At 40.2% G+C, this 27,566-nt stretch overlaps 1 protein-coding gene across 2 annotated transcripts; it reads right to left on the bottom strand.

The window, feature by feature from the left end:
• Window positions 1-6,966: 6,966 nt before the first annotated feature.
• On the bottom strand, window positions 6,967-11,454 carry LOC131222961 (leucine-rich repeat receptor-like serine/threonine-protein kinase SKM1). Of its 2 annotated transcripts, XM_058218221.1 has the most exons (3): window positions 11,119-11,454; window positions 8,423-11,013; window positions 6,967-7,543 (listed from the first exon to the last, which is right to left on the bottom strand). In XM_058218221.1, the coding sequence occupies exons 2-3, from the start codon at window positions 10,908-10,910 to the stop codon at window positions 7,179-7,181; spliced, it is 2,853 nt and encodes a 950-aa protein (XP_058074204.1). In that variant the 5' UTR covers window positions 10,911-11,013; window positions 11,119-11,454; the 3' UTR covers window positions 6,967-7,178. The 2 variants fall into 2 exon arrangements, with proteins under 2 accessions (XP_058074204.1, XP_058074205.1); XM_058218222.1 differs by having other exon boundaries at window positions 8,423-11,454.
• Between the last annotated feature and the right edge of the window lie 16,112 nt (window positions 11,455-27,566).

The following is a 27,566-nucleotide window of genomic DNA, read 5'->3' as shown; positions in this document are numbered from 1 at the left end:
ATTTTTTGGCTTGTAACCTAAAATGATATGTTGAAGTAGGTGGATAGCATGGATGATACCCAGACATAATGGTGGACTCCACATAGCCTGCCTGGAAGGATTATCATCAACCTCCCTTCATTTCTTACTTTGGAATAAAGTTTCTTTTAGCCTTTTCCTCATTTTCCTCTTCAAACTCTTTAAAAAAAATTCTTGTTAGGATTAGGCATTAAAGAGCCTTCTTATATATATATATATATTGCATGTGTGGACGGTTGGACTAGGCAATAAGCAAGCTGAACAACATCAGACGGTCCGTATTGCATGTGTTCAGCCCTAAAAAGTAAGGATGGGCTAAAGTAAGGCCAACAGGCCCATCTCATGAGCGGCGCATGTACACCACATGCACGTTCTTTGGCTATCATTTTCTTTACTGTCAATTTCATATTGCAACTGTAGCCACCTGTTAAAAAGGGGCTGGACAGTTGGGCTTGGGAGCATTCCCTCGTGACTACCACCTAATGAATATACTGGATATCTGGCACACATGTGAAACGCTGGCACGTGCTAGGCAATTGCATTTGGTGGACGTTGGAATTTGCATGCATGGTCTGATAAACACTACGATCAATGCTTCGGTATCCACAATGTAAATATGCTTGAAGGAGCCAAGTGGATGGGACTGGAATGTCTACCAAATCGACTAGATTGCCGATCAGTGGAGGCTGTAGAAATCCTTTGGTGGCTTCGACATTACTTAAAAGCACCACATGTGCCTTTCATATGCAGGTTTAAAACAGTTTCTTTCGTTTAAATGATGATTTTTTCATTTTTACTGTATGCACTATATCAAATAAGTGCACATGAATTTTATTTTTATTGAGTATTATATTTTTATCATCTTCCATGACAACAATTTATATGAAGTATTAATTTTAATCAAAATTCTATTGAAATATGAAATTGCATATGTATATATGCTCATGCACATACAAAAGATCATCTCAATGAAAAAGGCTTACATGGTCATTCTGATTAAATGAAAAAAAAAGAAAAAGAATAAAGCTCATATAACCTAAACTAATGTGAACACTTGTGGGACCTTGGCCGGTCTAAGTTTTGTTTCCAGCTGATTATTATTATTATTATTTATTCTGAATTTGATTTTCCCTTTATCCGCCATTCTATGATGCCCGATATACAAACCAATGGTTGAGGCATCATTTCCATTTTCTGTGGTGTCTGAGTTTATATAAGTCTTTTGGACAGCGCTTGTATATTTGAAACATGTATATAGATTTTCTTCATGCTTGATTAGTTAATCATTTGCTAAGTTGCAAACTCTTTTAAATAAATTATATATATATAATTTGATTATTTTTAAAGATTAATACTCAGATTTTTAGAGAACGAGTCGTATGCTCAGATTTTGAAACGTTACAATGTGTGTTCCCATCTCTAATGTCCCTCATGGCATAGCCCACTTGAGTTATAGATCAGGCTGGATTTTGGGATTCAGGCCTAAGAAATGAGAGTGGGCCACATAGCTGGAACTTACGATAATTACCATAAATACGTAATTACAGTAGTAGGTTGGGAAGTATGTAGCCATTTCTAGTATATATATGTGCTTTGTCGGATTATGATGAGAAAGAGATGGTAAGCAGGCTCACACATGAAAAAGCCTGCGCATGCTGGTGGCACCATCTGCCCATCACATGATGATGGCGATCGTTTAGGTCCCACCATAGATGGCCACAAGCCAAAAGTGTCGGTGATCAGAGATCGGTTGCATCAGTACAAAAGCTGACTTAGAAACAATCAACGAAAGCTGTTTCTGGTCAGCGTTTTTTTGCCACTTGGTGTCCACGCCATCTCCTCTCAGATGAACGGTCTAAATCACCACATTGTGGGGGCAGAAGAGTCCAGGGAAGTGACATGATAGAGCCGAATACATGTTATAAAAAAAAAAACTGACCACACTTCAGGACCGTACGTGCATCTAATGAATATCCGACTGTTAGTGTCCAAGGGTTAGAATTTCATCGAAAAAGCATACATGGATAGTAAAACGGGAGAGTAGATAATGGTTGAAATTAGCAGGATAAATGTGAAAGAAATCGATGGCGAGGATTGTATCCTACAATTGAGATTTATTTTTTGCCTATATACTAATAAAGGATGTACCCACCAAGTGGACGGTTCGGATCTACGCCTACCCTGACATATTTACGGTAGAAGGCATTGATTTCCCGTGGTGAATGCACAAAGCAAAAGATTGCGGACGCGAATTAAGTAGAGAGGAGCTGGCCGGGCTATAGCGTGGAGTGGATACTCTTCTGAGGTGGACCTTAATGTATATGTTTTATCCACGCCGTCCATCTCTCTCTGTTTTATTTATTTATTTATTTTATTTTTAAGCTTAATTTAGGGCTTAATTCCAAAATTAAAGTATATTCAAATCTCAAGTGGACCACACCATAGGAAACAGTAGGAATTAAATGTCCATGGTTGAAAACTTCCCAAAGACTACATAAGCTTTTGATCAAGATGATATTTATGTTTTGCCTTCGTTGAGATCCGTGTGACCTTATGGCTATGTTGGCTGACAAATAGGCATCACTGCTAACCCTAGATACATATCAATGGCGAGTGTTATTATCCCCACTTTTTTTTTTTTTTCTTTTTTTGGTGTGGTCCACTTGAACCTCGGATATGCTTAAGTTTTGGGATAATTCCTGAAATGAACTAGAAAACGTGGACATCGAGGATAAAACCTCTAATTCACATGGAGTGGCGCTCCTGGTATTTTGATCAGGATGTTTTTTGTTTTTGAACTAAATCCCGGTGAGTTACACCTAGACCAAGAGTTTGATGAAAGATACACAACGTGGTTGCTCTACACACAAACCTACCGTTGGCATCCCATCTCCATTGTTCCCTGTGGTGTGGCTCATATCACTTTCGGTTTTCCCTATTTTTTGTTGCAGATCTTAGAATCAATGATAAAATCTGATAAACGGAGTGGATTTAACACACACATCGAGGATAAAATCTGATAGACAGTGGATTCAACAAACAACGTGGTGGGCCTTGCAAGGTTGAGGTGCTTTAAGATCCATGGGATTGCTACATTGAGTCTGTTCGGCAGGCCCACCCAATCCCGTGATTAAACCTTCCCATCTCTTCCAATCCCACGAACCAAACATATCCCACATATCCCAGGCAAATTTAAACGGATTAGGGTGGATTGGATGGGATTTAAAGGTAATAATGGTGTTGCCAGTGGATTGTCTTGAGATCCATAGGATTGCTATATCCTGGGATCAGGTCACCCAGTCTGTTTGGCACGCCCAGCCAACTTCCAATCCCTTCCAATACCATCCAATCCCTTCCAATCCGCCTGGCCAAACGGGCCTTAGCGTACTAAGTAACTCAATATGCTAAGCGGACTCAGTAAACTCTGTAAGGTCCACCGTGATTTACATTGTTTATCCACTTCATCCATCCATTTCATCAAATAATTTTAGGGCTTAATACTAAAGATTAAGCATATAAATAGCTCAATTGGGCCACATCATAGGAAACAGTGTGAATTGAATGTCTACCATTGAAAAATTCTTGAGCGTTACAGAAGTTTTTGATCAAGCTGATATTTGGATTTTACCTTCATCCATGTCTGTGTGATCTTATTTACAGGTTAGTTGACATATAAACATCATTGTGAGCCTTAGAAAGGTTTTAATATTGGAAATTATTATTTTCACTATTTCGTGTGGTACGGTTTTGGGCTCAACGCCTAAAATGAGCTGAAAAGAACGGATGGACGGCTTGATAAATCAAATGCATCAAAGGTGGGCTCAACAGAGTTTACTAAGTACGATAGAAGCTTCCCGAGTAACTGAGCAGGCAATCCAATTTCAGATGGCAGCGACCCCAAGTCCGTCAAGAGTACTATCGTTGGTTTTACCTCTGTCGCAACTGAGGAGAATGCAGCGTGTCGCCGCACACTGGGACCATGTGCTGACTGGCTCAGTGATGGGACCGTCATGCTGTGATCACAAGCAGAGCGGATGATTGCGAAATCGCAGGATTGGCTACTCCCCCTGCCAACAGCCCCGTGGCTGATGGTCTGTGTTCTGTGGGGCCCACCATGATGTATGTGTTTCATCCATTCCGTTAATCCATTATTACAGATCATTTTAGGGCTTCATTCCAAAAATAAGATGGATATAAATCTCAGTTGAACCACACCACAGGAAAAAAAAAATAGTGATTGGATATCCACCATTTAAATCCTCCTAAGGCTCAATGTACTGTTTATTTGACATCCAATACATTGATTAGGTCATACAGACCCAGATGAAGGGAAAAAACAAAGATCAGCTTGATCCAAAACTTTTATGGCCCTCGAAATTTTTTAATGGTTGACGCTGAATTCATTCAACGCTCTTTCCTGTAATGTAGTCCTTTTGAGGTTAGAATATACCTCATTTTTTGTTTAATATTATAAAATGATCTAAAAAAAATAGATGGATGGCATGGATGAAACGTATACATCATGAGGGGCTCACAGAGCACTAATGGCTGGTGGCAGGGAGAGTAGCCAATCAGTTTCCTAAATCTCCGTCTATTTATAAATCTTGAATAAAGGTATAAATTTCAATGTCTTGCATCCATGCGAACTGTCGGTGCGGACACAGAAGTGGTTGAGGGGAGCCGACTAGGTGTTACCCGGGTAACAACTTAGTGGGTGTTTCAGTGACAGTTGGGCCCACCTTGATGTAAGAGTTGTATATCGGCTCTGTTCATCGGTTTTTCCAGATTATTTTACACTATGGTTTAAAAAATGAAGCGGATCCAGATCTCAGAGCGGACCACATGACAGGAAGCAGTGGTATGCGAACGTCCACTATTTAAAACTTTCTAGGGCCCACTGTAATATTTATTTGCCATCCAACCCATTCATAGGGTCACAGAGACCTGGACGAGGAAAAACACAGACATCAGCTTGATGCAAAACTTGTGGCCTCCAATAAGCTTTTAATGGTGGACATTAAATCCTTACTCGGCTCCCAGGTGACCCCTCCTGTACCGAGCTAGGTACTGGTCGAAGCTATGTGGGCACTATTATGGTGTATGTATTTTATCCACACCGTCCATCCAATTTTTCAGATCATTTAATAATACAGTTGGAAAATGAGGTATATCCACATCTCTAATGGACCACACCACAGGAAACATTGAGGAATACATGCGTACCATTGAAAACTTCTTATGAGCCACAAAAGTTTTGGATGAAGCTGATTTTCATATTTTCCCTGCATCAATGTCTTTGTAACCTTATGAACAGGTTGGATGACAAATAAACATGGTGATGGCCCCAAGAAAGCTTCAACTGGGCGTTCAATCCCCACGAATTCCTGTTGTGTGGTCCACTTGAGCTGTGGATCTGCCTATTAGGCTCATTCCTTAAAATGAACTCCAACATGAAGGGATGGAGTTGATAAAACACAAACATAATAGTGCCGCACACATAGATCTTCCTGTACCGATCAGTACCGATCTCAGTACTACCGAATTCGAGATCCTCCTTCGCCGTTCGATGCTTTTCTGCGAAAGACAATAAGCCACAGTAATAAAAGATAAAGCAAAAAGGATGGTGCATGCAGTTAAAATATGGGGGTGCAAAAACCGAGCTGGTTTGTCTCCGCTACCCAAGATCTACCTTGTGTGACCGCTACCGCTCACTGGGCTCCGCACATTGTGATAATACGACCCTTTGAACCGTCCACAATCTCATTATTACCATACGCTTGTGTGACTGCTCACTGGGTCCCACAAGTTGTGATACGTCCATAATCTCATTATTACCATAAATAAGCTATTAGCCTATAGTCACGCTTTAATGATGATCTTGATGTTTAGACGTTAATGTAATCCATTGAAAAATTTCTTTTCATCATTCTAAATCTAGTCACAATCATCCTTCAATGTTAAATTTCCTTAGATGATCTTTTTAGTATATATATAGTCCACAACATGGATGGTTTTGATCGTTGAACCACTCAACATATGGCCCATTGTGCAGCCGCACCAGTTGGATCTAAGTCACCATAGAAGCAAAACAAACAGTTAAAAATTGGCTTCGATGCAATTTGGGACATAAAAGACAGTTGATACTTTGGTAGAGTAAAATGTAAGATAAAAGAACTTAGAATATTACAAGTAATTCAAGCTAAATTATCCAAACTAAGGGTCTTAGTTTGTATGTATCATGACCTAAAATTATGCACATTTAATTATTTTAGTACTGGGTTAGTAGATATAATTAGGAGGCCGGATGGACAATAAAGGCAAAGTTGGAGCATTTTAGGTGTTTTGATTGAGGGATTTCTGAAATAAGAGATGGTTCGTGACTTCATTATTATTATTGTTTGTTTATTTTTAATGAGAGGAGAATATGGTGGTCACTCTGATCTAGCTCTGATATCATGAAGAAATTTAAAAATAGCACGAAAGAGAAATAGATTATCATACAATCTAATAGTGATATTCACGCAAATCGTCTGCCTCTCGTTTCGATGAATTTTTTATATATAAAATTCAACAATAAAAGTAGAGTGCAAGTAAAGGAAGATCAAATGAGTAATGGGAAGAAGTAAAGGAGTAAGAAAGTAGATGAGTAATGGTAGAAAAGTAGGTAAAAGAGTCTTTCATGTGACTTTCTCCACATGTGTAACCACACGTGTGTTACATATGCGGAGAACTTAAAAGTCTTCTTCCTTTATCATTTTGGTCCTATTTCAACAGATAAGCGTCCATGGACTATGGTCAGCAACCTTAAATTCTGCGATTTAGTCGGTTTAATTTGAATTTGGTTTTGCCACCGTGAATAATTCTTGAGTGCATATATATTAAGCGAGTCCAATCCAGGCGGGTGTAAATATCATTTCTCCCACAAACGAATGAAGGAAACGTTAAAAAGATGAAAAAGCTGTAATTCATATATAAGATTTTAAGTTATTTACATTTTTACACTCCTTCCTATGTATAACAAACAAAACTTGGATTACACTCATGTGAAATCATTATATCAAAAAAGAAACACATTGAGAGAGAGAGAGAGAGAGGAGATAAGTAAAAACAGGGAAAAGAAAAATGAAAGGAAAGAAAGAAAAAAGAAAAGAACTAGAAAGCTAAATAGGTACTGGAAATTTCATTCTTGAAACCCAACAGCCATCAGACCTTCCAACGGATTCTAGGGTTTTCAAGACGTCGGCCGTGGAAGGTCTGGCGGTGGGGTCCACTGCAGTGCATTGGATGGCCAGGCTCATGGTCTTCACGATCTCATTCTGGTGTCCTGACACGTCTCCTTTCATCGCCGGTTCAATCCACGTGTCGAGATGGCACTCTGAGTAGCAGTAGCGGGCCCACTCGACGACGCTAACGTGAGCGCCGAGCTCAGGATCGACTGTGCATTTCCCGGTGAGTAGTTCGATCAAGAGAACGCCGAAACTGTATATCTCGCTCTTGTCCGTGACTTCCTTGCTTTCTACGATTTCTGCCACGCAAATAAAATATTACGAAGATGTAGGGGCATTTCCGACATTTTAGCTTTAAGGGATGAAATTCAACCAAGCATGCCATAATAGTATAATTAATGCAGCAAAATGACTGGAATACCCTCTGAGAACAAAAACCATGGCGTCGAGTGGCTAGAGGTTATTATGGCCATTTCGAAATGTTTAACGATTTTACTGTGGCTGGCGTAATCACGTAGTTAGAATCCAACAGCACTTTTGCCTTCCGTAAAGTACTTAGTAGCAACTCATCCATCGTACACGTGGCATACATCATATACCGACATTCAGACTAATGATAGGCATTCCCAAATACCGATGTTTCAAACAAATTTAGACAGCTCTCTTTGACGTGCATTTCGTTACACATCCACGATGGGGTTCATTATCTGAACGGTCTGGATGTGCGTGAGTGCTGCCACGTGTAAGAGGATGGCACAATTTAGCGAACGGTAAGAAACGCATTATAAAATTTAAACTAGAGCATCCAAGGTTAAAATTTCCATCTGCAGATACCGAAAGAGCACAACTTTAAACTAGGAATGCATGTTTGATTGTCACACCATCGGCTTGGCGGATATTCATTGGACGGTTAAAATGAAAAATATCCTATGGTCCTATTTCCACACAAAAAATCGGGTGTTAGGATTATTCGACTATGATTTTGGGACTGTGACTTAGAGACAGTGCGTTCCACTGTTAAATCGGTTTAATTTGAATGAATATATGACGTGCAATTTCTGAGTGCCTGTATATCAAGTGTCATGAGCTAGAAGTGTATAAATATCCCCTTACCGAAATACCCTCAGAAGAAGTGTTAATAAAAAAGATCAGACGAGAAGGACAATTCGGTCATTTACCTGGCGCAACGTAGCCGGAGGAAACGAACCCTTTCGAATCAGATATGGGAAACCCGGGCAGCACCAGCTTTAGGTGAGGCTCGCCTTTTCCGTCGATAATAATTCTCTCCGGCAACAGGATCCCCTGAAAAGCTGCCGGAAAAGACCCACGATGCAAGAATCTCAGGCCTTTTGCTACCCCGAAGGCGATTTTCCACCGATTTTCCCAACCTAATTCCCGCCCAAAAACCCCACGTAAAACCTCGCTCAAACTCCTGCCATCGATATATTCATACACCAAAAACCCTTCATTCCCCGATTTGCATATTCCCAGCAGCTTCACAATGTTGGGATGACGGAGATTCCCAAGCCCAACGATTTCCGTCCAAAAATTCGACGAACGAGACGAAATCTCCGATAACTCCTTAACGGCGAAAGGGAACTCCTTCACGGAAGACTGGCCTTTGTACAAAACCCCGTTCCTTCCTTTAGAAATCGCGTTACCCTCTTTCACGGTCGTTAAAACGTCGTCTACGGAAATGAAATTCAACATCCTTTTATCGAATACCTGCAAGTTCCAGACTCCGTCTTCGTTCTCGACTTTCTTCAGCTGAAGCTCCTTTCGTCTTCGCAAAGCGACAAAAGCGGATAAAACCAATAACAGCAGCAGAGAAACCGCCGCGGCTGACAAGAGAAACCACCGAACCGGCCTTTTCCCGGCTTTGCATGACGGCAAACCGCTCCCGCTGCCACCCCCGCAGAGGCCGTCATTCCCCGCGACCTCGCTCGAGTTAACTGCGAGGAATGCTCCCGTTAACGGCAAACCGTCTCGGAGGTGGTTATAAGAGATATTGACCAAAACCAGAGATTCCACCTTCCCCAAATCCGGCGGTATTTGGCCAGAGAATCGGTTTTCCGACAGGTCGAGCTCGCCGAGAACCGGCATTTCCGACAACGCGGTCGGGATTCCACCGGAGAGCTCGTTTCTGTTGACGTCGAGGCTCACCAGCTTCTTACACGTGGCGATTTCCTCCGGGATGGCACCGGTGAGCTGGTTCTTACTCAGCTTCAGCTGCATCAGCTCCGTAAAACCACCGAAACTTGCCGGGATGCGGCCGGAGAAGCGGTTTTCCGACAGGTCGAGAGTCTCGAGCTTTCTGCTCCCAAAAGATTCCGGTAGGCTCCCAACGAAGCGGTTCCTCGCCAAATTCAGCATCTGAAGAGAATTCATCCGCCATCTACGGTCGTCGATCCTTCCGGACAGATCATTTCCAGAGAGATCAAGGTAGTAAACTAGTGGCAGTTTGGTAAATTCATCTGGCAATTCGCCGGTGAGGAGGTTATCCTGGAGACGAATTCGCTGCAGGCTTCTACAGGAGCTCAAATGCTCGGAGATTCTCCCTTCGAGAGAGTTTGAGAAGAGGATGAGCTTAAACAGCCGGCCAGAACTGCATAAACCTGCCGGAATCTTTCCCGTGAGATAGTTTGTTGAGAGATCAACTACCGTTAGGTTATTCTTGTAGCCGAGATTCTCCGGAATCTCGCCGGAGATTCTGTTCGACCAGAGCGCGAGGACCTGCAGGCGAGGGAGAGAAGATATAGCTCTTGGAATTGGTCCGCTGAGATTGTTAGAGAATAGCTGGAGGACCTCGAGGTTTTGCAGCTGAATTATCGATTCGGAAATTTCACCAGATAACAAGTTGTCGCTGAGATCGAGAGAGATTAGTTTTCTCAGGCTGTAGATTGACAACGGGATCAAGCCGGAGAGCTTGTTCTGATAGAGAAAGAGGTAATGAAGATTGCTGAGATGTCCGAGGGATGAAGGAATTTCTCCGCTGAGATTGTTGTAGACAAGATCGAGATGATTGAGACCCGACAGATTGCCGATCTCAGCCGGAATTCTGCCGGAAAGATTGTTGTAGCCTAAGTATATCCACTCCAGATTTTTCATCTGGCCTAGCTCCGGCAGAATCACGCCGGAAATCTCGTTTCCGGCCAACGTCAAGAACCGCAGGTTCTTGAGATTGGTGATCGATCCCGGAATTACGCCTCTCAGGGCGTTTCCGCCGAGATCGAGAGATTTCAGCTCCGTCACTGATCCGATTGTGGACGGGATCTCGCCGGAGAGAATGTTGCTGGAGAGATCTAGGGTTTCGAGGGCGGGGATCTGGCCACGAGGGATACGAATCGGGCCGGAGAAATTGTTGTTGGGGAGCTTGATGGTTTGGATGAAGGGAAGGCGGAAAAGAGAGGGAGGCAGGCTGCCGGACAAGTTCTTTCCGGAGAGCTCGATTCCGATGACATGAGAGGCATTGCTGCAGGAGATTCCATGCCATTTGCAGATATCGGATGAGGAATTCCAGCTCGAGAGAGACCCAAGCCGATCGATCACAGAAGCTTTCAAAGACAGGAGAATTTCCACTTCTCGTCCACCGATTTCAGCAGCAGAAAAGCGGAAAAACAAGAAAACGACCAGCAGAAAGCATGTTTGAGCTCCTTTATCCGCCATCTCTCGTCACAGAAGTGTCTTTTCAGAGAGAAATTCGACCTAATCGAGAAGACGGCTCTTTGCTTTCGATTCAAATAGCTTTTACTAGCTGAAAAACCAAGAACTGAAAAGAAGAAACAGAAGAAGAAAAGAGAAAAAAAATTAAAATAAAATCAATAGAAGCTTCTAGGAATTTCTATACATAATTGTAAGAAAATCAACTCCTTACCGTATTTCTCTCAATCATATAGCTCGTCGACTTCGTTTTCGGTGAAATCCTCTATACTCCAGTCTTTTCAATGGAGAAAAAGGCGAATTTCTGCGAAGATTTGAGAGGGGAGAGGAGCGAGTAACGAGAAGAATCTGAGACCGGAAAGGAGTGTTTTCACTTCTACGAGCTTTTTTATAGGAAGGATTAGAGAGAAATATTCATCGACGCTTTGGTAGGAGAGAAAACGTCGGATTCCTACTGAAATCGCTTCGTTTCTCAGCTAAAAAGCCAGAAAAAAGAAAAATCTATGGAAGCGTGGATTGAAAGAGAAGCTTCAATGAGAGAGAGAGGTGGAGGCGAGCTGACGGAGTAGGAGCTCTTTATATAGAGGTGATCGATGAGGGGGAGATAATGGACCTCAAGTTGCCAGAAATTACGAGAATACCCCTTGACTTGCTTTGAAGTTTGAACGGAGCAGAGGGTCCGCAACGGTTAAAAGGAGATGGGTGCAGGCGCAGAAAAGCTTCTTAGCTGGTCGGTTTTGCCAAAATGCGGTTTGACTGCCTTTGATAGGGACAAAAGGTCCTGCAACGGTTGAAAATGCAGGAACTGAGCTTACAGGCTTCAGCTGAGAGAATCAGAAATAGCCCCCGTGATGTACAAAATTACAGTATTGCACCTTAACACAAAAAATAGGATGGAAACATGTACGTACGGAGAAAGAGGAATGACCGTACGTCCCCATGGTTCTAAACTCATCCACCACACACGTGGCATATAAATAAGCTAATCCGGAACGTCTAAATCGTGGCCCCAGTTTGGATGGAGCGTAGGGTTGAAATCTAACGGACCAGATGGCTTTTGTAATCCAATGGACAAGATTGTCTAATTACTTTGATTTAGGTATGTTCTCTTTTCGTAACGGGTCCCACATTTGGAAGGTACAAATAGGCGTGCATGTATGTGAATAGTACACTTATTGAGTGGGTTGTACCGTTGTAGCTCCAATAATTCTTCGGCTAGAGAGGACCACACCTTACAAAAATTTAGAAATAGAAAATAACCTACAAACAAACCAATCAGGACCGTCCCGTCGGTGGGCCACGTCGTGAAAGGGGCGTAGGACTAAATTGACACCGATCCGATGACCTTACCTGTCCAATTGGTTAGCTACTATGGACTTCAAAAGGGAAATGCTTAGCCAGTGGGTGCTTGGGTTTGATTTGAGTGTTTCTTGATAGATGGTGACAGCTCATGAAAGTGCTCACATGATGGACGGTTAGGATTAATCATGGACCATTTCCGTCATAATTAATCTTGACCATGCATTTTAGCCGCTTTTGTAGAAATGGTCAGGATTGTCTCATCAAAATATTCTTCAGAGATGATAATATCATGCACACATGGGACACGGATTTCCGGCCACAGGTGGCTCATTGTGATGCTTGTGAGAAATCCACTCCATCCATCTATTTTTGGAGATCATTTTATGACATGTGACAGAAAATGAGGCATATCGAAAACTTAATTGAGACACACGATAGTAAAAAGTAGGTAGGGAAATGCCTACCGTTGAAATTTCTTTGGGTCCACTATGATATTTATATGCCATCCATACCGTGGATAAGGTCATTCCTATTGGGATGAACTGAAAACGAAAAATATTAGCCTGATTCAAAACTTCCGTGGCCCTACAAATGTTGCAACGGTAGATGTTAAATCCTCACCGTTTCCTTTTCGTGCGGCCCACTTAAGTTTTGGATCTACCTCGTTTTTCTGTCCCATTTTTCTAAAATGATCCGGAAAAATGCATGGACGGAGTGGATTTTTCACAAACATCATGGTGGGCCCCAACTTACCTTCCCGTGCAGGAACTTCCTCCAAAAGGCTTTCCAGTAAATCCGCGTCCAGTACAGGCAATAGAAGGTGGTGCCCACGTGATGGACGATTCAAATATATGGCTGAACCTTTTCGGGTTTTTTTAATCTGTAGTGTTCGTATCAGTTGCCATTGTTAGATGATTAGGACTGTCTCATCAAAATGAGATATCGGAAATCGAAGGTAGAGGCCGCAGTAACCATTTCATTTCGTAATTGATGTAAACAATTCGTTTTGATGGCCATTAATGTAATCACAGGCGTGGGCCAGATGGTGTATGGTCCATACTATGTTGTATTCAATTTGGAGCGTTTGTTTTGGTGGCCATTGATTGGAATACTAGAATCAATGGACCAAATTAATTCTCAAAAAGCTCGATCAACCAAAATGGCAAACCACAAGGTTGATAATCTACGTCCATTACTCCCACTACAATCAACGTTTGGATTGTGCATCGTATCAAAGCAATGATGTATCCCGATGCAGCTTCTGAATATATGTGAGTTTCTTGTGGTATTGGAATGAATTCTCAATGCAGCTATGATTTTGCTACCGTGCTGTGCTTGAGTCGATCCATCGATGATACACAGTACTTTTGGTGCATTCCCTATTGCACTAATGACGTTTGACTCGTGATGTTCGTATTTCATATCTGGTTGATTTGTGTTATACATCCCATCCATTCAACTACGATATTTCAGACCTTTATTAAGATGTCCAAATGGCCCACTTATCAAACGGTTTCAGTCAGCTGACCCCTTAACCAGCCAATTTCCATAACAGAATGGTTCCGGTCACGGTTCACTTGAGTCTGAGATGAATTGGCCTGATTCGGCTGAGTTGCAGGTGACTCGTGTCAAACCATGCACATCAGGTCTGACTGGTCCTAGTCGACTTGGAGGGGTCTAGAGGACCCGTGCTAGTCTTAAAACCATGGACCACAGTCCCCAGTGTGCTTTTTATGGTCTTATGGACCTCACAAGGGAAGGGCATGACATGATGGCAACAATGGTTAACTAGCATATGGACATAGTTTACACATAGGGATTTGAGCCACTCATGAGTTGGGGTCATCATGTTGTTGCCTAAAAATCAAATAGGTCCATACATCAGGTAGCCACACGTATAATAAAACAACACAGGTGTCATATCCTTGTAGAACTCCTATATTTCTCTCCTATGGGTAGGGCTAACTAGATGAGTTTTAGAACTTGCTAAAAACCTCAATTATGTCAATAGGAGGTGAGTTCTATGATATTCAAGGAGTCATAAATTGAACATTTGGCATACATTAACTTACATTAATTAACTGACTAAATTGTGGACCCCACTGTTGTGAAGGCATAGTCCTAAAATTAGATTGTTTGAACAGTACTGACCACTGATTTGATAGACGCTTGAAATAGGATCACCGGATACTTTTCAATTGGGCGGGCTCGGGCCTGAAAATGAATTTTTAAAAAGGTTAGACTGATGGGCCGGCCCGAAACAGTTCACAATCCGAGCAGAGGCCTACCTCAGGACTGACCCATGGAGAACCCTAGCGATGACCATGAGTGACGTTAGAGGTGTACATGGTTCGGTTTGGTATAGTTCTGGGGTGAAATCAGAACCGAATTGTTCCCAATGGTTCCAGGAAAAGCAGAATCAAAATTGGACTGTTTACACCCTAGAACTGAATTGGAACATACTGTAAAAAAACCAGTTCGATTCTAATTTAGTTCTACTGTTTTGGGCTTTTTTATAATTTAGTCCATTGCATAGTTTGTTTTTATAATCCAACCTAATTGCAGGATTTTTTTTCAATAACCCAATCCAATTTCATGGTTTTTTAGAGACAGAGAGAAGCCTTAAAAGAGAGGGAGAATAAATAAAGATAAGTGTTTTTTATTTTTTACATGTTTTAAAAAATTTAAAATTAAATATTTATTGACTAAGGGATCTGGCTTCAAGTTCGAATTTAAGCTTCAATTTTATGGTCCGGTTCACGGTTCAATTCAGCTCGAATTGAACCGAACTAACTAGCTCTTTGATTTTCATATCTAAAACCAGTGCACTTCATAACCAAATCAAACCTTGCACCGATCCGATTTATTGGTTTGTGTGCACCCCTAAGGGTGTGTTTGGTCCATAGAATTGAATGGTATTGAATTGTATTATATGGGATTAACATTATTATTGCACAATAATTACATATTTAGAAATACCATAGTATTGTAGCTATGTAATCCCATGTTTGGGATACAAATTTCGCTATCGGAAAGCATTTGATTAAGCAAAATCATGTTTGGTGGACTGTGGAATTATAATCAACAGACCAAATTCACAACGTATGTCGTTCACTTGTACACATGTATAACTACAATGTCACATGTAAATAAGGTACATGGATGAACGGCATGGATAAATGCATGCATCAATGTAGGGCTCATATACGCGTGTGATTTAAAAATCCATGGAAATCATACATGGGACCAAATGTAACTCCTGAGTAAATTAAATTCTATCCAACCCAATCCATCCTCCTCTCCCAATGCGGGATGAAATTAGTTGTGGGGGGGGGGGGGGCGACCTAGCGCCAAACGTCCCCCGAGCGACATGATGGGAGGCAGATTGGTTACAACCGGGTTGGACAGAGCTCTGCACAGGCAGGAGATTTGAGGGGCCACCATGATGTATGGGTTCCATCCACACCGTCCTACCATTTTCCCATATCACTTTAGGGAAAATGCCCAAAAATCAGGCATTTCCAAGCCTCAAGTGGACCACACCACAGGAAATAGCCGTGATAATGACACCAACAGTCGAAACCTTCTCAGGCCCCACCGTGATGGATAATTGTCTCCAACTTATTCATAAGGTCACATAAACCTGTATGAAGGGAAAATACAAGTATCAACTTGATTCAAAATTTATGTTGCCCCAAGAAGTCTTCAACGGTCGGCATTAAATCCCCACTTTATAATCTGCTTGAACCTTAGATCTATCTCATTTTTGGCCTTTCCCATAAAACGATATAGAAAAAATGGATGGACAGTGTGGATTAAAAAACCAATACATCACGGTTCCAATCTCGGGATGGGCGGGATAGTACCAAATGCGCGTGCATCCCAATCCACAGGGGCAGCTTCGTAAAATTTGGAAAGAAGCAAGGTCAGTCTGCATAGAAAGGCACGCTTCATGCATGTAAATGCAATATTCTCCGTACCTTTTAGCGAGAGTGCTTTGAATATTTATCCATGTCTGAGATACGAAAGGTTGCGGCAATCGGAATGGAATGGGAATGGAATGGACACATGCAAGAGACTCTGCCCAAACAGATGAGAAAAGCAAAAAAGAGAAAAAGTGGTATGTCTTTACGTTACTGCTCGTGCGCCCACACCCTCCTAGCCTGGACCCACATCCACCCTTCTTTCTCGAACGGAATATACAGTGTGCTGTCTTTGTCGCTTCGAGCATGCATGCCCCTGCCCTAATACCCCATTTTCTAGCTATTCTCGTTCTCCCCACCTCTTCTTTTTCTTTCCCCTTCCTTCTCTCAGTATATAAATCATTCTCTTTAGTACTCTTTCCTACTCCAAAGCTAATATTATTTTCTTTTGTGATTATTCCACTACCCCACTCTACTTTAGAAAGCCATTAGATCTCCACAACCTTCTACAGTCTTTTGGTGGCCCACCACCATTTTCTCCTCACATGGGGGACTCATGTTCAGACATCCACACCATACATATTGTGAGGCAACTTTGTTGATGGAGCATAGTTTCTAAATCACATTGATCAAGGTACCAGAACCATATAATTCGTAGCCACTAATTGGATGGTTATGATTTATTGATGAGTGTGATTTAAGAGATATGGTAGATAGAGTGGAATGGCGGAAGAAGATTTGTGTAGATGATCTTCATGAGTTGAGATAATGGTTAAATGATGTTAATGATGATATCAATGGTTAAAAGCAAAATATCGAGTGGGCTAACTTTGAACGGCAAAATCAGGTGGTTATTGTCATCTTCTCGGGTGTTATGATATCTCGATCAATGGTTAAAAGCCCAGTGAGTGTTACCCTATGTGGGCCCACCTTGATTTATTTATTATATATCCATGTTGTCCATCTGTTTGTTATTATTATTATTATTATTATTATTATTATTATTATTTTTAAATTTTATTTTAGATCACAAAGATGATCCAATATGAGGTATACCATACCAATAGAAACTTTGATGGATAATTATTAAAAACTATTTGTGGGCCATAAAAGTTTTGTATCAAGTTGATATTTATATTTTTCTTTAATTCAAATCTTCTTGAAATTATTAACAAGTTAGATTGCAAATAATCATTATCAAAACCTTAGGAAGGGCTCTTTGTAATTTTTAATGGTGAGTCATTCAATCCCCATTATTTCCTATGGTGTGGTGCACCTTATATTTGAATTTGCATAATTGTTGGATCGCTGTCCTAAAATGCACTGTGGAAATGGATGGATGGTACGGATATACAACACATCATCAAGGCAGGCCCCACGTTAAGGGTAACACCCACTAAGGTATTATCCGGGTAACACCTAATCCATTTCCGACTAATATTAAGTTAAATTAAACCATCTTAATTGGATAATCGACCATGGGTATGTCATCAACCATCAAAATATTTGATTGAATGGATATTTGATCATTGAATTGAAATGTTGACTACAATCCTCTATTAAACATCATCGATTATTGAACACTAAATTCGTTTGAACTTTGGTTTATGATCTAATCTAAATTAAGGCAAGTGATTTGGACGGTTTGATTTGAGTAATATGCACTCCACATGTACACTGTCTTAATACCTGAGTATGAACCAGCAAACTCTCCCAGAGTATCTGTGTTTTTCTGTTATGGAATGGCCGCATCTTAGGCTTGCAATATAGCTAGTTACTTTGGACACTTGGATGAAGAAATCATGGATCTGAACCGACCATACATTATGTAACACTACTGGAAAGACATAATGCAAAGTTCATGATACCGTTTGATTGATCCTGGCCCTTTGAATGTTGGCCATCTGTTCCGCTAGCCATAGATTGGGTGTCTAATATCATCTAATCCAAGCATATCTTTCGAATTATAAAGAATCCAAAGTGGGGTACATCCAGGATTTTACATGTTAACGGTGAGATCCATTGTTATCTACTTCATCTTATATATCCTTTTTTCATCCTATTGATCAGATGGTTAGGATTGCCTGATTAGGGCGATTCTTGCGTGGTCACTTGCCAAGAGCTATTGGAATGATTGGACGTTTCAGATTGATGGATGGATTGCCTGTGTCCAAAATCTACCAGTTGCATCGAGAACCATTAATACAATTAGTTCCATTCGATCGCATACCACGAGGAATTATATATCGAGTCCCCTTGAATGTGAATTTTGTAAAGGTGGGCCTGTTTGTACACGTGTCGACCATGATCCGGTGATCCGCACTGTTGATCTAATGGGCCCCACTATGGATGGGTTTTGTCTGAAAATTTTCCAGATTTGGATTCCACACTATGAATATTTTTCCTTTTCTTTTTTTGGCTGCATCAGTCATCCAAAGTTATGCCCCATCCAATCAACGCCCTGCATCACCCAAACAGACCAGGCTTGTGTAGAGCGACTGCGTCGAGACAGTACCCACGGGGAACGGATTGGCTACTCCCCTGCCACCCGTCAATGGCTGATGGTCGGCGCTCTGTGGGCCCACCATGATGTATGTATTTCATCCATGCTGTCCATCTATTTTCCTAGATCATTTTAGGGCATGAGACCAAAATGATGTATTTATCATTCTCAATGGACCACATTACAGGAAACAGTGTTGAAAGAGTGTCAACATTAAAAAAATTTAGGGCCATAAAAGTTTTAGATCAAGCTGATATTTTTTATTTTTTTATTTACCTTATTATAGGTCTGTATGATCTAATGAACAGATTGGATGCCAAATAAAAGTACAGTGGGCCTTAGGAGGATTTTAATGGTAGATATCCAATAACTATTGTTTTCCTGTAGTGTGGTCCATGAGATTTCTGTCCCTCTCATTTTTGGGATCAAGCACTACAATGATCTGTGAAAATGGATGAACGGAATGGATGAAATACATACATCATGGTGGGGTCCACATAGCACCGACTATCAGCCACCGGGCGAGTGGCAGGGGGAGTACCCAATCCGTTTCCGTACTCATGTTTTGATTCATGAGTACCTCGTCTGCATTTGCACATGCACGTGTGTAATATGTACACGTGGTTTGCTACAGAAGTTACGCAGCCATGTATGCAGAAATATATGAAGCTATCACCCACTTGTGAGACGAAGATGCAATCACCCACGTGTGAGACACAAGTTGTTCAGTTACATATGCGGTAATCGAAAAGATAATTAGCACGCCATGCTTACGCCATGTGTAGCTTGCTAGAAAAAGGTTTTTTTTTTTTAGTCTGAAAATTATTTTTCAAATCTTGAGTGCACTTGGTCAGTGACTTAATTAATCAATTTTCAAAAATATATTTTCAATTTTTACATGATGCCTACCTCTTTGTTTCTTGCATCGTTTATGCTCCTGTCAACTTACGAAAAGAATTCATAGAATACAAAGTTTCTCTTGTTAGAAGGTTTTGTTGGCTGAATTCAATCAAACATGAGGCCACATCTATGTTCAAAGGCCTGTATTTAGATTTAGTATGTGGTTAAAAATTGTTGGTATGCTTGAGTCATACTTAATTGACTTAATGTATAATTGAACGTTAGTGCTCCTACAGAATTTTTAGGGATTGGATGCAGGATTCAATTATCATCTCAACCATCAAGACAATACTTACCCAACATAGGCCAATAGTTCAAATATAGTGTCCTTTACAAGCATGCTTGGCTCATATTAATAGTAACATTTACAACTAGTAGCTTATTATGATACAACAAGTAAAACTTAACATCACAAGTTTAGACAAAAATAGTTCATCAAAGCTACATTGGGCGGTGAGTTTATTAAAGGATACATAAAAAATGGATAAACCTAAAAGCACGCAGGCATAAAGATCCACAAGATGGTGTGTCTACAACCTAATTTCCATTTAATCCATTCTATAAAGGGCCACTAGTGCAATGAATATCCAATAATTTCCAAGTAGCAATCCACAACATATATCAAAGAAATTCTCTCATCAATTCATTTACTCACAATCTTCAATTGCAACACACGCGTAAGATATTCTACTTAACAAGATTGGAGAAATAAATTCCATGATTTAAAGCATATTAGATTCTGCTGAAAGTAAATAGATTATCTATGTAAGTAAGCATGAATAATAGACTAAGTATTGAAGATAAAAAGAAAGGAAACTAATCTAATTATTAAAATTGGGAAAGCTTGAAGTATGATCCTCACCTTTTAATTTGTATTGCATTCTAGATGAGTGTAAGTGCTTTGCATCAGATCCTCGACGCATCCGACTCAAAATGACTAAAACGACCACGTCCAAAAGTGAAACCTCCCTGCATAAGATGTCCACCAGGTTTAATCCAGCAATTGTCAACCATATGGTTGGTATGTTTGCAATGAGTGCAAAAAAGAGAACCATGATCACAGCCTCGAGTTCCACGACCACGGCCCCAATCATCAGAAAAATGAGCATCAAGCTGTAAAGCAGACTGCATGATCGAGGCATGTGGAATCATAATCTGCTTTCGTTTTTCTTCTCTTGTAAGCTGAGCATAAACTTGATTCAAGGTCATCGTCTAAGTGTTGTAGACGATTTGTTGTCGGAGTATCTCGTACTCATTATTAAGGCCATTTAAGAATTTGAAGATCCGGCGTCGCTTCTGACATTTCTTGATAAGAATCACATATCAAGAACAGTAGGTATTTTCTTCATCATGATAGGTGAGCTCCTCCTATAAACTCCAGAGTTTAACATAGTACTTTGTGAGGCTTTTGTCGTTTTGTTGGAGAGAAGTGATTTCCTTCTCTAATCGAAAGATGCGTGACATGTTGTGCGCATCACTATAGAGTTCATAGACCATGTCCTATATTTCTTTCACTGTCTTTAAGAAAAGAAGGCCACTCTGGACATTGTCGGCCATGGAGTTCTATAACCATGACATGACAATTATGTCGTCAGATTCTCACTTTGCTTTTTTGGAGTCTCCTCGACTGGACAAGAAAGGGTCCCAATGATGTGGCCAAGTTTTCACTTGCCGCCAATAAAGATGTGGACAGCCTGTTGCCATTGGAAAAAATTGGGTCCTGTGAGAGGAGATGATGTGATCTTTAGACCTGGATTTTCAGACTGTCCGAAATCCTCATCATGAGACGAAGAAATATCGTCAAAGTCCTTTGACGATGCCATAGAGAAATATCAAGGTTGAGGGGCACCAAACCTTTTTTTTTTTGGAACACTAGACTGACATTTCTTTTTGAAATCTGGCCATTAACCGGTTCCCATTACAACCGTCCATTAAATGTCCACCAAGCAACTATTTTGGTAATGCCACATGTACAGTCTCTTAAAACTAGCACATCAACCATCGCGGAGCCGAGTATCAAGTCTCCTGGGCCCTCTCCTCTGTACATGTTCCACACACTTGCTGTGTGTACGTGTGGAACTTCCCAACCTTATTAAAAAAAAAAAAACTCAGAGTCTTGTGTATGTGTGGGACTTCCAAACCTTATTTTAAAAAATAAAATAAAAATAAATCAGGCACTTATGTACATGTGGAACTACCCAACCTTAAAATAAATAAATAAATAACTCGGACTCTTATCTTCCTAAAGGTGAGAGAGAGAGAGAGAGAGAGAGAGAGAGAGAGAGAGAGAGAGATGGTTGCTGCTGCTGCTACTGCGATTTCAAGGATTAAATTTTCATAGAAGAATTCGAATCTGTCTCTCATCTTCCCATCTTCTTCTTCTTTGAATCTTTCTTGATTCCTTATCAAGATGCAAGATGTTTCCGTCAAGAAGAAGATCTTCACTCCCCAGAGATGGTGGTGTTGCGCTTGATAGAGAAGAAAGTAGTAATAATGCAGCGGCATACAGAGATGGTGGTGCTACGCCGGTGGAACTCACGTCTCCCCGAGAACAACCTGCTTTGATACCATGTTATAAGACACGATTTGAGAATGGAGATTGTATATCTTTTTAGCCACACACAACCATATTTATGCTAGAATTGAGGAAAAGTAAAAATAGAAAACAATGAAGAAGAAAAAGATACAGAGATATAAATGAGCTGGAATGGATGCGCTCATATCATGAAGAAAATACAAATGAACTGGAATGGATGCACTCCTATCACGAGTCCGATGGGTTTGGCATCAGACTCAGACTCGTTCCTTCAACAGAATCTAAGTGTGGGAATGATACGAGAGATCGTGATCTCCTACAAAGTAATCAACTAATTATCTAAAAAAATAGATGAAATTAAAAATCCTCAAATTATTAAAGGTTGACTCACCTTAAACACCAATCTTACAAGACCCGAAACGCTTCAACTTGGAGCAAATCCAATCAAATATAACCCGATCGAATAGCTTTACGTGGGGCTTAGAGAATCTAAATTTCTCGACTTAATAAAACTAAATCCAAATAATTCTAAAATTGGAATAAAGCTCTACTCAGTACTATGAAGATTAAATTAACTTAAATCGAGTGATTCAAGTCGACTTTATAATATAATCAACTCGGACGCTCAACTCGACTTGATTAAACTAGAAAACCTAAACTTCACAACCTAATTGTTGTGTTGTTAGTTGGAACGACTAAAAAACAGCTCCCAACAAAGGCTAGACTCAGTGTAATTCATTGAGTTAACTCAACTTTCAGAATTGGATGTCACAAATAGTCATTCCATGAATAAATAGTGTCACGTAATTCATCTGATTCATGTGTTGTATCGTCTTGACGTATTTATGTAAATCCGCGGTAGTGTCAGACACACCAATGAATCTCCGTAGTTATGGGATATGAAGTGAGCCAGATTTTTATGAATTATAATTCACAATGTGGTGATTACTACGTATGATGGGTCACACACACTATGCTAAGCATGCATTCATGTAAGTTGGTTGCACGTACTGATACTATTCGTAATGTTGGAGTACGAGAAGTATCGGAACACTTATATTGTTTTACTTTGAGAAATTACTTGAACTGTATTAATATTAAAGGATAACCATCAGTACGAGTAGGGCGTTGACCCTCTCTAACCATACAGATGTTGCAGGTGATGCACATGTTAAAGATATGGGCAATGCATGATCTCCGTATGAATACTACGAGTGACGTCGGATGATGTTGCTGATGCTTTCACCTTAGTGTAGTTTCATTTACGTTTCATACTACTAATTTAGATATTTGTAATAAGATGATCAGTTGAACTTTTACATTTAAATGAAATAACATTTATAGTATGGTTGGTTTTATTCTCGTGAATGGTTACCTTCATGAATTTAAGTGAATGTAAAAAAGGGATAGGTCTATAAACTATTTCTTATTTTATTGCTTTCGTTTAGTTAATTTAATCAAACACAAGGCTACACATGTGAGCGAGGGTTTATATTCAGTTTTTATGTGTGGGTATGATGTGTGAGCGCTAGAGTCTACTTAACTCAAGGTTTGATTGAATTGTTGGTGTTTTCCTATGTTGAGACAAACAAATTGGAGACCAGACACAGGATCTAGTTATCCTCTCAACCATCGATTGCGCTCAACATTCACGCGATTTGTAAAAGGGTAGGGATTAGCCCTTCCAAATGAATTCTTTTTGCCACATGAGAGTAGATGTGCATCTACGGACTTAAAGACTTGTTCTTTTGGCATGATCTACTACTATAGTTCAATATTTAAAATAAAGAAAGAAGATATAAGTTAAAAGTGCTTTTCTATTAATAATTTTTACAATAATACGTTCACAATTACCTTAAGGGATGACTATTCGTTCGTTGTCTAATCGGGACTAAGTTTTGTAGCGAGACAGTTGTGATGTGTGGATGGTCGTCTGTTTGTTGCTCGATTAGAAATCGGATCTTAGGGTGAGATGACTGACGGAGGGTGGATCTTCAACAATTTATTTATTGCTCAGTTGGAATCAGGCTTCGTGGCAAGATGGCCGAAGAGGTGATAACATGTTTATGGTTTTGACGGGAACCAAGCATATGATAAGATAGTCTTGAATCGATAATCCGTTCGTCGTTTGGTGTGGACCAAACTTCATGAAAGATTACTTACAGAGTCACCTAGTATGTAATAGGAAAGCCTCGTAACCTTCTATTAAAAACCAAGCGATCTTACTTAGGATCCAGAGGGATGCCGTTAATGAAGGGTGGAGAGATAACCAAAGTATTAAAAACTATGGGCCCAAGATATGAGCAGCGATTGGGCTAAACTAAACCAAAATAAAAAGATTAAAAAATGTCCATGGTGAACGGATAAATAAAGCTGGATTTGGTTGTAATAGTGTGAGGCATGTAGCCCTTCATGGAGTGCTGTTTATTTAGGCTTCTGGGAGGCAGTGGCCTTAGTCTTTAGCATCATAAAGGATTTGGATGGTCGATTATGAAAATATCTTTGATTCTTCCATGTTAGCGTGGCTTGTTACGTACGGTCATGTGTACAAGAAATATACTCTCGTGTGCATAGGTTGAAATTATCATGTATCTAGACTCCCACATTAGAAAGTTGTTGTGATCATTATGTTACTTTGGTTTGACATCCGTAAAGAGTTGCTTTTGGCAAGGCTCTAGTATTTAATGTTAGATGGAGATTTCTTTCCATGAGATTCTGGCATTTAATGCTGGGAATGAAACTTGCTTTAATGAGACTCTTACTTTTTATGAATAGTATTTTTTATATAACTCTATCATTTAATGCTTTATCATATGAAGTCTCTGATTCCTCATTTTGAAGTCATTTACACCACAGATGACATGGCTGTCACGTGGCATCTTCTGAATAATTTGATATGTCAGGCCAAATGTAAATAATATTCTTGGTACACAAGTAGGATTTCGTCCATCATTTAACGTATACTGTTGAGACGTGGCGGCATCTCATTGGCCCATGTATTTGTGCCAAAAATAGGTATATGCAACTTTTCTATAAGTGTGTAAGGTGCAGAAGATCATGACAATCGTCATTGACAATAGCTTACCAATCAAGTATATATGGTTTCGATTCAATTATTCAACATTCATATAGGATGCATAATTTGATCATCTTCATTTTTATAAATTCTAGTTTACACAAGGTAGGAAATATAAAAAAAACAATCTTTTTCTCCCTCCGCATGTGTGTGCCCACACACACACACACACATATATATATAGCACTTGTCGAGGCTCACTGGAGTTTTGAATATGGTTGAAAGTTGGTGTGATCCTTCATCCAAGTGGCACACACACAATTGATGAGATGGATTTCTAATTAAACCACATCTTAGTGAGCCTTATAAATGATCACAATGGATGAGTTGTATTTCTAAACCACATCTTATTAAGCCCTACAAAGGATCACAATGGATAGGTTGGATTTCTAAATCACATCTTAGTGAGCCCGATAAATAATGGGAAGGTTTCAATGGGTGAATATCCATTCTCAACTGTTATCTATGATGTGATTACCCAAGTCATGGATTGGCCTTCTTTTTAAGCCTACGGCCCACCATGGAAGAGTACATCTCATTGATGAGGTGGATGTCCAACATACATCATGGTGGGTCCCTCACAGCTTGACCTCATGGTACCATTTCGTATCCTTAGCAGATTCGTATCCTTTTCAATCATTTACCACCTAAAACGCTGCTCTAAGCAACTTGTGTCTTCTTATTTTTATAACTCATTACTTTGAAGCCAACTTCCAGTAGAGATACCCATCATCAACCTAAGGAGTTTTAAAGAGTTTTTGTTTTTCTATTTTAATGCATTCTACATATAAACAATATCCAAAAACTCAATAAAACCTCAACATCGCTGTCACCAACTCCCCACTTCATCTCCCTTTCATACTTATAAAAATATATATATATTTTTAAAAAATTAATACTTCCATCAATCTTGTCTTATAAGGCCATTAGACATTTCAAATTAGGTTTTGGTGCCTTACACATTATTATTATTATTATTATTATTTTAATTAGCTTTTTCTAATCCATCCTTTTATTCACTTTTTCATCTAATGTGATGCTTCTTTTCCTTGATTTAGTGAGGTACGCATGACGAAAACGCATCCCGGATCCGATGGATACAGAAACATGGCTCGAACCATAGATCAAAGTACCGACTGGTCCAGCTGAATAAACCAATGAAGTTTTGCACATGTGGCATCTATTTACCTCCATCTACACCGTCCAAATCGCTTAGATGGGACATAATCGAACAATAGACTCCATAGATATCCTGACTTTAAGGTTGGTCACTAACCAAGAATGATGAATTTACATTTTGACGGTTCGGATCAAGGTAAATATATGACATGTGTAAAAATACGTGTCTGCATGTGTATGGATAGTCATACTTTGCCAGAGTATCAATGTTTTTCTTTTTCTTTTGAATGGTTACCAGTTGTTCCATCGTTCTAGATTATGTTTTTCTTTAGGAAAATGCTATGATGACTCGGCAATGAAGGTGGCCACCATGGGTCGTTGTCCCCATAATAGATGGCACATTACGCTGTTTGATTGGGACCGTTGATCTAGTGAGCCACCATTTGAATGAACCATAGATCACAAATCTTTCTGATTGGACACCCAACTTTCTTCCAACTAAAATCTAATTTTGTTTTTAACGGTCCACCGCAGGATGCTACGATGGTCGGTTAAGATTAAATGTTCACTAGATTTATGGACCTTGAATCATCTCAAAGATTGTGTGGAATCGATGGCCGAATATCTTTTGACTCGTGCACTAACATGCCGCAACTTTCATGTAACTAGGGCTGACATGCTTTGGAGCTTTCAAACCCTGGAGCAAGGGGGAACGCACGTGTCTGAATCAATGAATTAAGACCCATGTAGGGATGGACCCGTTTCATCGGGTCGGGTCTGACCTGGTACAAGTGGGTTGACCGGTGACGTTTTATTAGAATAAAAATATTTTAAGGTATAAATATTGATTTAAGGGATTTTTTTATGAAATTCTGCTGGCTTTTATGCATAATTAGCACGGGGCGGCAATGGGTCAGGTCAACTTACCTAACCTACCTTTTGAGGTGGGTTAGGGCCAAGCTAAATGGGTTGCAAGTGAGTTTTATGTTATAAATATGACCTAAATGAGTTATAGGCTTGAGTTGAACAGAATAGGATGAATCAATTCATTTATCTCATCTCTCAGGCCCGTATCCCATGGGTTAGGATATCGGTTGAACTCTCCTCTTGGACGCCACTTCACATGTGTTTCGCTTCACACTAGCTACCCACTTTACATGGGTGGGGCCTACCTTACATGGGCCACCTACCTCACATGGGCTGCCCATGCACCCTGAGTGTGTCCCTTCATTTCACAGGCGATCCCACTCAAGCCTAGTATGAAAATATTCCTACATTATGAATTCTAACTAACCAGACACAA

This window comes from Magnolia sinica, chromosome 13 (assembly GCF_029962835.1).
Source record: "Magnolia sinica isolate HGM2019 chromosome 13, MsV1, whole genome shotgun sequence".
In the NCBI taxonomy this organism is placed as follows: domain Eukaryota; kingdom Viridiplantae; phylum Streptophyta; class Magnoliopsida; order Magnoliales; family Magnoliaceae; genus Magnolia; species Magnolia sinica.
Note: the sequence above shows the minus strand (reverse complement) of the source record. Positions and strands in the feature narration are given on the sequence as shown.

Bases quoted from the DNA above. Each gene is read 5' to 3' on its own strand.
- LOC131222961 (XM_058218222.1), bottom strand. From the start codon at position 10,910: ATGGCGGATAAAGGAGCTCAAACATGCTTTCTGCTGGTCGTTTTCTTG. The intron at 7,544-8,422 runs GTAAATGACCGA...TTTGCGTGGCAG, and splicing joins CTCCGGCTACGTTGCGCCAG to AAATCGTAGAAAGCAAGGAA.